Source organism: Colletotrichum spaethianum (genome assembly GCF_022836535.1).
Source record: "Colletotrichum spaethianum MAFF 239500 DNA, contig17, whole genome shotgun sequence".
Lineage (NCBI taxonomy): Eukaryota > Fungi > Ascomycota > Sordariomycetes > Glomerellales > Glomerellaceae > Colletotrichum > Colletotrichum spaethianum.
Window position 1 is genome coordinate 511180 of NW_026054787.1, and position 11226 is coordinate 522405.

Consider the following 11226-nt stretch of genomic DNA (forward strand, 5'->3'; position numbering starts at 1 on the left):
CATAGCGCCAGGAAGCCTATGACAGCGTGAAGTTATGTCATGTAAATTAGGTATACTTAGGAAGCAAGAACAGATATTGATATTTCTACTCACTTTGTTAAATGGGACTACCGTGAGTAAATGTAAGTGTATAAGTAAACATGTTGTTGTGCAGTTATATGGTCATCTCATCGTTCATCTCGCCCAAACTCTAATTTACAGGTAGATATTGTTACACCATCCAACCACTGCCTCCATATTTTCCTTAGAAGACCATACACAGGCGGCCCTTGAGCTGTTTAGAGAGGTAGTGCTCAGCCATCTCGTTGGCTTGGTCAACGCTGTAGGTTTTCTCAATGTATGTCCTGCAGCTGTTCTTGGCGTGCAACTCCAGCATCTCCCGGCTGCGCTCCGGAGTACAGATCAAAGCCCCGCGAATAGTCTGCTCCTTGAAGTTCAGAGCAAAAGGATCAACCTCAAGAGGCCCGTCAGCAGGGAGCCCGACATCGACAAGGACACCTCCCTTGCGCAGGAAATGCTGAGCGAATTTTACGAGGGGGCGGGCCTCAGTGTTGATGACAACGCGGTCGACGCCAGGGTTGGTGTCATAGAACGCAGATTGAAGGTCTTTGACCGTCTTTTCTTGCGCCTCATCGGTATCGATGAGAATAGTGCGGTCGGGCTTGAGGTGTGATGGGACGTCATTGGCCAGATCGAGGGCTTCTTGACGGTTGTCGATTGCGATGACCTTGCAGCCCATTGCCTTGGCGTACTGGACACCCAAGTGACCCAAGCCTCCAATACCAATCATTGCGAGCCATTGGCCCTTCTCAGACTGTGCTGCACAGAGAGCTCCGTAGACTGTAGCACCAGCGCAGAACAACGGCGCAGCCTCAGCCCAAGGAATTGAATCTGGGATCTTGGCTACCACTCGGGCATCGGCCTTCATGTATTGTGCGAAACCACCATCAAGAGTGAGACCGAGCATACCGGTGAGGTTATCGCAGACCTGTTTGCCCTGGTTGCAAGAGTTACACTTGCCGCAGCAGCCATATGTGTTGATAGAGCCGACGTGATCACCGACCTCAAGGCCCTGCTTGCCGGCTTCGGAGCCGAGCTTCACAATAGTACCGGCAGGCTCGTGAGAGCCAACAAGGCCGGGCTTAGCACCAGAGGATTCATAAACTCCCTGTTGTACTTGAAGGTCGGTATGACAGTAGCCTGCGGCGGCGATTTTGACGAGAACATCATTGGGTCCGAGTTCGGTAGGGACCTTGACGTCCTTAACTTCATAGCCCTTGTTGAAGTCCTTGATGGTTGCAGCACGCATCTGCTCGGGGATCTGGCCCGCCATATTGAAAATATATTGATAAGTGTTGGAATAACAGCACCAGCTGGTTGTACGACACGCACGACTCAGGGACACACATCATGGCAGAGGGCACAGACTGGATATTCGGCCCTCGGTTATCCATTGAGGGGATCAAAAGTATATTCATGCCGAACTGACTCAGGGACGTACGAGATCATATATCTTGTGTACGAAAGCCAAGTCTTGTAGTTAGGAAGATAATCACGGAAAATACATCTTTGGTTCACCCTAACTTTAACCCGAGTACGATCGTACAAACGGGTTCTCTCAGGAAGAGAGAATCCATTCAACACTGATCAGTGGTTGCTTGGCAATCCGTGCGATTGCTTTGTGCAATCACAGATTAGCAAGAGTGAAGAGACAAGACTTAGGCTTTACGGCCGGGCTACCGGGTAGTCTTGCACTTCGTGCGAGGCGAGAAATCCTCAGGGATACCTAAGGGGTCACGCTAGAAAGTCTCTTGTGCTAAGAAGCCTTAATCCTACCTATTGTCGCCTGCTAAGCTGAACCGGGTAGATAGGATAAAGACGACTTTTGCTTTACTATCGTACAAGACAGATTCCCGTTGTCGCCTGCTAAGCTGAACCGGACGAGAATCTTTATTGTACTGTACGTAGAGTACAAAGTGTGCGCCACGGCACCAAACAAACCAATTTTGACGTCGTACGATACGAAACGACTACCGAACACAACATGGCTTCCCAAGAGGATCCAGAAGACAATCGTCAAAGCCAATATGACAATATTGATGGATACCTGCCAACGTACGAAGAAATAAGTGCAAGGAGCGAAGTCCCACTGCACACGTGGAAGAAGACTGTGAATCCTAGACGCTGGGGAAATCCAGTCGATATTACACAGGCACCGTCCGAAGAAGAGATGACTACGTACATTGCGTACATCAACATGGAAATGCTTCATCTTAGGCAATCAAAGGAAAACCTGACAATATCACTGTACGAAGATTTTAACGAATGGTCTACCTTCCAATGGGAAAAGGTCTATCGTGCGTTCAGGGCAGAGTTCATACGACTTATTGAGCTAAAGGGATTCCGATTACCGCCAATAAGAAATGTGAATCAACAGCTAGTTGAATTCATCAAGGAGATTGGGAGGAAGTTTGATGAGCAAGAAGAACAGCTTTCTACTCGTACAGCACTTACACCAAGTCGTACGATTACAACAACTCAAACACCTGTTCGAAACCCTGAATCAACTTTACCCCAAAACACAGCTGAACCGACAACAGAGCCAATCGAACCCCCGTACGATACACAGACAACTCAAACATCAATCGTACGAGAGCAGTCACAATCAGCTTCAGGAAACATGCCTCCTGGAACAAGATTCACACAGGAGGTTGAGAGTTTTCCACAAATCCAGGGTCGTACAACACCTTTACATCAAGGAGACAGCATCTATGACCTACCACCAAGACGAATAGTCCAGAATGGATTGTGCGAGCCAACTACAATCTCAATCTTCCAGAAGGGATGGAGAAAGGACAGGAATTATACGGGCAAGCCGTACGATATCCTGTACGACAAGGCAAAGGTCTTTATCAGTTTTTGTCGACGCCTCAGGATCACTGAAGATCAATACCATGCAGTATTTCCTGATATCTTGGCTGATCGTGCGGAAGAGTTTTATCTCCATCACATTGGACCAACAAGGAGATGGGACGAGATGTACAACATGTTAGAAATGCACTTTAACACTAACATCAACCACACTCTCTATTGGACAGATTGGACAAGTCTATCCTTCGCACGAGTCAGACAAGACAATCCAGACAAGAATCTGATGGACGTATTAGAGATACTCTTAGACAAGATACCCCTCGTACAGCGGGCACTTGGCCCAGGTTTTCAGGGGGAGATTATGCTTCGTACGCAAGTCACCCAAGCGTGCAGAGGTGTACTAGAGCTAGAAACTGCTCTAAGCAATCTTAAAGCACATCACACATGCGAGCAATTCTTTTCTAGCCTAAGAGCATCACTACAGGTCGCTTTAGACAGGAAGTCTATGTCGCACGACATCAACTTTGTGGATAGAAGATACTCTAACAACAAGAGTTACCCACGACCATCGTACAATAGACCGTCAGACAACAGAGGATCTTCTCGACAACCTTGGAAAGGTCAACCTTCATCACGACCTAGGTTTAATCGTGCAATATCTAAGAAAAGATGTTTTGTGTGCAAGAAGGAGGGTTGTTGGTCTACGAATCATTCGGACGAAGAACGTAATCGTGCGAAAGACCAATACCTTCAGGCATGCGGTATACTTGAACAAGAACCACAGAGAGATTTTGCCTCGTACCTTCTTGACTTTGAAGGAGAAAACCCAGTGGACGAATCGTGCGATGAGGAGGGAGAATTTACAGGAGATGAAGAGACATCAGCTTTCCTAATGTCTTCTTCATTCTTCCATCGCACGACAGGGGAGGATATCTTTTCATTACCAAAGACGTCAGAGGCCTGTCAATTCTTGTTGCACGATCCTTATATCTCATCGTACCAAGGGGAACTATGGGATACAGGAGCAGCGAAGTTCTCTACCGTAGGGAAACCTCAAGTCCTTGCATACCTACGGGAGAACCCTCGTACGGCAATATCCTGGGGACCAGGATCAGCAAACGTACGATTCGGGGCAAGTGACTCAATCACATCGGTTGGCACTATGGAAATGGAGAATCAGCTTGGAAAGGTTACGTATCACATCCTTGATGCTCCTACTCCGTTCCTGTTTTCATTGTACGATGCAGACAGGTTAGGTGCATATTTCAACAACGTCGACAACGTGATTGTACGGCAGGATGGAAAACCTATCCCAGTCGTACGGAAATGGGGTCACCCATTCTTCAACCTTAGTCGCACAGAGGCCAGCATGTTCTTCACAGAAGGACAACTCCGAAGGCTTCACAGACGATTTGGACATCCTCGTACGGACCGTCTTTACCACCTCCTGAAGAAGGCTGGGCATCACAACATTGACATCAACATTCTAGAAAAGGTCCAGAAGTTTTGCCATCATTGTCAATCGCACGACTCAGCACCGAAGAGGTTTAAGTTCACACTTAAAGACGAAAGCTACTTCAACTATGAGATAGTTGTGGATGTCGTACGACTAAGAGACAAGAACGCCTTACACGTCATCGACACAGAGACAAGCTTCCAAGGAGCCACCTTCCTGAAGTCCTTATCTGCACGAGATACGTGGAATGCACTTTGCAAGTGCTGGATCAGCACGTACGTTGGTCCACCAGACTATATCGTACATGACCCAGGTACAAACTTCGCATCATCAGAATTCAGGAACTATGCCGACATCATGGGCATATCGTGCGAAGAAATGCCAGTAGAAGCCCACTGGGCAGTAGGCAAGATAGAAAGAGCTCACGCTCCTCTGAGGCGTGCGTACGATATCTTGTATGCTGAGCTTAGGCACAACACGGACGAGGAAACCATCCTCCAGATGGCTGTGAAGGCATTGAACGACACAGCTGGTCCGCACGGCATCGTACCTACACTACTTGTCTTTGGTACATATCCAAGGATTAACAAGGACTCACCTCCATCGCCCGAAATCACCCAAAGGGCAGAAGCAATCCAGAAGGCAATGAAAATGCTTCAGAGCATTCGTGCAGAAGTAGAGATCAATCGTGCGATCAACACCAGAAATGGCCCTAACCTCCAGAGCATACTATCACTACCAATCCAGAGTGAGGTTCTAGTATGGAGAGAAAACAAGGGATGGACTGGACCGTACGAAGTCCAGGCTATAGAAGGCCATACGGTGACAGTCAAGATGGTCAATGGTCCTACACAGTTTCGTGCAACACATGTCAAACCATACCATCAAGACACAGCACAGTCAGATTCAGATATCGCACGACCTATTCCTCAGAAACAGCCAAACAAGAGAGGAAGACCAAAGAAAGGCCAGAGAAGGGCTGTACGACAATCACCACGTACCAATCAAGCATTTCTATCTCAGAAAGAAAAAGACCACAAGGAGTTAGCAGAAAAGTTACGGCTTGACAATGTGATTACAACACCAGGTGCTCCATACGAAGAGTCAGACCAAACAGAGATAGACAACCTTATTAACCAGGGAGTCTTCACCTTTGTACCGTACAATCCAAAAGAGCATGACCACCTCCGTATCTACAAGACACGGATGGTACGAGAGATCAAGAACTTGTCATCTAAGCCGTACGAGAAGTCAAGACTCGTCGTACAAGGGTATGGGGACTGGGAGAAAGAAGAACTCTTAACCCAGGCACCTACTATCCAACGGATGAGCCAAAGGCTCATACTTGCGATTGGACCTACCCTTGTGCGAGACTACAAATGCAAAGGGGAACTCAGAGACATAACTCAGGCATATACACAGTCGGACGATCGTCTAACCAGGACAATTATCGCACGACTACCCAAGGAGTTAGAAGACAAATACCCTAAGAACACACTTCTCCATATCTTGAAACCACTATACGGCCTAGCAGAGTCAGGCCTATACTGGTACAAAACCTATTCTGAGCATCACAAGAAAGATCTGAAGATGACAGAGTCAACGTACGATCCATGCTTGCTGTATACAACAGAAGGACCGGATACCTTCGGGATTACAGCTATGCAGACAGACGATACACTTAGCTTTGCTACACTTGCCTTCTCCCAGAGAGAAGAAGAAGAGCTGAGAAGGAAAGGACTTCGTGCGAAACCAAAGACCACCTTATCGCCCAACAGTGAAATTGACTTTAATGGGGGAAAGATTCAATCGCACAATGACCACATTACCTTTACTCAAAAAGGCCAGGCAAAGCACCTGAAACTCGTTGATCCTGATGCGCACGATGCACATCAGCAGTATGTTTCCCAAAGGGCAAGAGGAGCATACCTCGCATCTATCTGTCAACCAGAGGCATCGTACGACCTGTCAACTGCAGCCCAAACTAAGGAGCCTGATAAGAAGGATATTGAAGCTTTGAATGTACGACTTCAGTGGCAAATCGATAACCCTACACGAGGTCTTACATATATCCCTCTTGATCTCCATCGTGCGAAGATGTACATCTTTACGGATGGATCATTTGCAAACAACTCAGATCTATCGTCACAACTTGGATTTGTTATCGTACTAGCTGAGGAAACAGCTCGCACGACAACAGACTTCCAGATCAAAGGAAACATTATACACTGGAGTTCAACAAAGTGCAAGAGAGTCACACGAAGCGTACTTGCAAGCGAGTTGTACGGGATGACCACAGGATTTGATAGTGGGATATCCCTTAGTACGACACTTACCAAGATCCTTCGTACATTACAACTCCCAAGGATTCCAGTTATCATCTGTTCAGACTCACGATCTCTGTACGAGTGCCTCGTACGACTAGGCACAACAGATGAAAAGAGGCTTATGATTGATATTATGAGTCTACGTGAGTCGTACGAAAAGAAAGAGATCTCAGAAGTGAGATGGATTGATGGGAAAGATAACCCTGCCGACGCCTTCACCAAGAAATCGCCAAACTCAGCACTTGGACAATTGATTACAACAAACACATTGAGGATTCGAATCGAGGCGTACGTTGAAAGATTAGGAGAAAACACTTGACAATTAATTCGTACGACCTCACCGCCGTACGTTACCAACTATCTGAAAACGAAGTGTAACCTCAAGAAGGTATCTGATATACCTGACCACTACCAATTCCGATATCAATGTCGGATCGTACCTCCACCATATCCACAACCTTCCCGAATTACCATATCGTGCGATCCATCTGATTGTCGTACGAGATTTCAGGGAAGAGAAGTTGTGCGACTACTCCTTGTCGATAACCATGGGGCTGGCAGAAGTGCCAAGGAAGCGACCGCCCTTGCCGATGTTCTTGCCAAGCTTGCTGCCAGGCGTACGAGGCTCACGAGCATTAGTGACGTTGGGAGCCTTGTAGTTGCTGGGGCCGCCGTTGTCATCATCGTCATCATCATCGCCCGGGTTGTCGGACGAATCAACATCTCGACCGCGGTGGGTGCAGCGAGCGCCGTGCGACTGCTAGACGCACTCGGCGCAGGCGCCACCCTGAAAGGTGGGAATGCGGGTGCACTGGCGGAAGCGCGGGGAGTCAGTAGTCGCGCATTTATTGCCACAGGCAATGGCCGCACGACCACGAGACTGAACCAAGACCGCAAGGAAGTAGCCCTGGCGGCGGATGATGCTGGCAACAAACTGCTGGACAGAAGTGTTGCTAGTGACGCGGATCTCGATATCGCGCGACGGCATGTTGATGATGAGACGCTCCTCATCCTGCAGTCAAGGTTAACGTACGAAGACAAGGTAAGGACAAAAGCAACGTACGTTGATGGCCAGAGCCAACAGAAGAGCGCGATTGTTGGCGTTGCCAGTCGGAAGACGAAGCCAACGACCACCGGACGCATCGGTATGCATACCGATGTTGCCGAAGATCGAACCACCGGGGGCAGCGAGAGACATGATGGATTGATCGTGCGAGGTGCTATTGATGAATCAGTAAGAGGAAACGTATGAGAGGAAATCCTACGTACAAGTAGTTGTTGTTGGAGTTGATTGAGGAAGAAGGGGAAAGATCGTCGTTGATCGATTGTATGGGAAAACGACGCGTGCGAAGGGTGAAGAAGAAAAGAAAAAGAGGAAAAGAAAAAAACAAGTGAGAAGGGGTTTAAATAGCTAAGGTTGCCGTACGAAGGAAGGAAGGTACGTCAACAGCAGGAGCAGAAGTGAAGTCAACGAGGAAGGAAGGAACTTCACCAACACGTGACTTGCCTGCTCAACCAGGCAAGAAGGAAATGGACAGTTGCCTGGAGTTTTGATATTGGTGATTTATCGTACAACGCAAGTGGCCTAACCCACAGGGTTGTACGATGAGGTTATTGATGTCACAATCAGCGCAACCTGATTGGACACCGCAGGGAGTCGTGCAGTCACAAAAGAAAAGTTGTGAGTGTTGGAATAACAGCACCAGCTGGTTGTACGACACGCACGACTCAGGGACACACATCATGGCAGAGGGCACAGACTGGATATTCGGCCCTCGGTTATCCATTGAGGGGATCAAAAGTATATTCATGCCGAACTGACTCAGGGACGTACGAGATCATATATCTTGTGTACGAAAGCCAAGTCTTGTAGTTAGGAAGATAATCACGGAAAATACATCTTTGGTTCACCCTAACTTTAACCCGAGTACGATCGTACAAACGGGTTCTCTCAGGAAGAGAGAATCCATTCAACAATAAGAGTGTTTGATGAGGCGAACTGGTGTTGATTGAGGTAAGATATGATTGGTTTCGAAAGTTTAATCCAAATGTGGTAACGTCTTTGTAGATTGTCTGGTTGTTGACGGCAAGCAGTTTCGACCTTGATGTCCAACAATTAACTTATAGGTCTGAAATGCAATCTATCTGTTCCCAGTTTTTTGTCCATTCTCAAACGTCATGGTTCACGGTGTTCATTGTATGGTGTTGTTCGCAATGCTGGCGTCACAGCGCCCAATGTTTCTTACGTCAATAAAGGTAGTTCGGTGGATCTTGCCGCCTCATACTGTCATAAAAGTGGACTAATCACAGACATGATGGACATATTTGTGGTGCGGAGGCAAGTTGAAACTTAGGGCGAGGAATCCGATTAAACATCTTGGATGTCCAGTGGGACACATCTCTTGATTGTTGGTTGCGCCCAGGCAGAAAGTTCAACTGTTGGGATGATCAATTGGAGGAGTTTTGCTATTGTTAATGTAGCTTCTGGAGACCCAAAGGCCTGCATGTGCTGCTCTCTAAACGGGTTTGTTTAGTTCCGTTTGCTAACAGAGGAAAGTTGATTAGTCTAATCGCCTCGATCAGTGATGCAACCTTGAACTCATCATGTATCAAGTATATTCAAGCACGGATCAACGCATGGCGGGTTCATATTCCGGCAAGGCCAGCAACAGCTGAATTAGCGGGATTGGCTCCACTAAGTCCCACCGCGCCGACCGGAAGCCCGACACGTCTCTGTGATCGAGATCCTGGCGACGGCTCGAGCCGGCCGAGGGATGTTTATTGTTCCTTGCTGTCAAGGTTTTTGCTATGGAAGTTTGGGCCTTAGAACCGTGTATTTTGAGATTGCGATGAGCAACACGATACTAAGTCAGCGTTGATTTATGTTTTGACACAGCTTACTGGCCTACTCTAGGGCAGAGCGATACAAATCAAATGTTGAACCAAGGCGATTCCAGCTGGGAAAGGGAGTACCCGACCTCCCTACTACTGTACATATATAGAAAGAAGGCTGCTCACCTTTTACAGAGGACTTCCGATCAAGTAATTCAATAAAGTTAGTCCAATCCCTATATATTACAACATCAATCACCTGGTACCTTGTGCATAAGGAATGACTGAAGCAATATGACTATTGTTAATAGTATCAATCATCAACTTCATTACAGACTCTCTAGAAAACGGAAATTTTATGAGCAGTCGCGTTTCATAGGGTCAATCCGCGCCACAACACGCATTTGTTACGTGGAACTTATTCATCTGTTTTCAAAAAATTGGAACGAAGACTGTGTAGACATTCTGACTGTGATGAATTCTATGAATCATGAGCGCTGTATAGACTCAAAATCAGAAAAGAGAGGAGTTGTCTGTGCAAGATAGTCGAGTCTAGGACGGGCGCGAAACCTAGTCTCTCGAGATGGTCTGGTTTACTCCAGCGACTCATTTGCAGTAAAAGCTGCAGTTAGCTTACTCATAATCACCCAAGTCTTATCTTCCTGCGCTGCTAGTGCCTCAAGAATCGACTTCAGTCACCGCGACTTGTGGGGATGCATGTCAGATCACGAATCGCAAGTTAGATACATATCTGGAGGATCCACAGCTGTTATCTTTTGTAACCTTCAAAGGAGAGTCATCTTCCCTCAGGACGACTACCTCAAGTCTTCCTCCCTTTTCGACGTCCGACTGGTCATCATAACTGAGATTGATGCTGTCTGTCGGTCCTGAGTATCCTGCATCCAAGTCCATAGGTGGGAGTGTGACTTCACTGCCTTTCTTCTCTAGGATATCGCATGTGCACACAGCCATGGACCATTTAGTACTAAAGCCGAAATCGAGACGTGTCACTCAGGCATGTGACTTTTGCCACAAACGCGGTGTAAAATGTCGAGTCGCCCCCAAGAGTCCCGGCGAGAAGGAGAAGAGACATTGCTTGACTTGCGCAGAGTACGGTCAAGAGTGCACGCATAATCGTCAGCCGAAGAAGCGTGGGACAAAACCTCGAGGATCAGTTGGACGGACTTTGGCTAGCATGAACTCAACTGGAATCCCACACTTGGAAAACCGCAAGGTTGTTACCACTCTTCTAGATGTTTATCTAGATAGTATTCATCCAACGTGAGACATACCGATCTTTTCCACGAGAATTTCACTGACGTAAACGTGCAGATTTCCGCTCTTCTGTGAAAGAGAGATCTGGGTCGGCTGGCGAGAAGGATCTTTTCCGGGTAATGCTTTCGACCACATGAGTCTCATATCCATGTGCGCATTGAGCGCTCAGCACGTCGGAAAACGCGCACTGTTCACTGACGACATGGCTCCTGAAAATACCGCAAACCTTGCTCAAGACTATTTCAGGGAAGCCATACGTCTTGTCCCTGTCGATTTCGATGATTCGGAGATCAACGTTGTTCGATCATATGGTTTTCTAGCACTTTTTGGAGCACAAGAGGGAAACAATGCGATCGTACACAAGTATTTAGGTTTGTATCATGGATTATGCGCCCGTTACGGCTTACACGAGGAGTCAAGGTGGCCAGCCGAAACCTCTGAATGCGACAGAGAGGTCAGAAGACG

General features: G+C 47.3%; 1 protein-coding gene across 1 annotated transcript; it reads right to left on the minus strand.

The window, feature by feature from the left end:
* Nucleotides 1-244: 244 nt before the first annotated feature.
* Nucleotides 245-1333, minus strand: ColSpa_06947 (alcohol dehydrogenase; the record flags this gene model as incomplete). The annotated part of the gene is made up of 1 exon (XM_049273159.1): nucleotides 245-1333. One exon carries the CDS (start codon nucleotides 1331-1333, stop codon nucleotides 245-247), a length of 1089 nt encoding a protein of 362 aa, XP_049129116.1.
* Between the last annotated feature and the right edge of the window lie 9893 nt (nucleotides 1334-11226).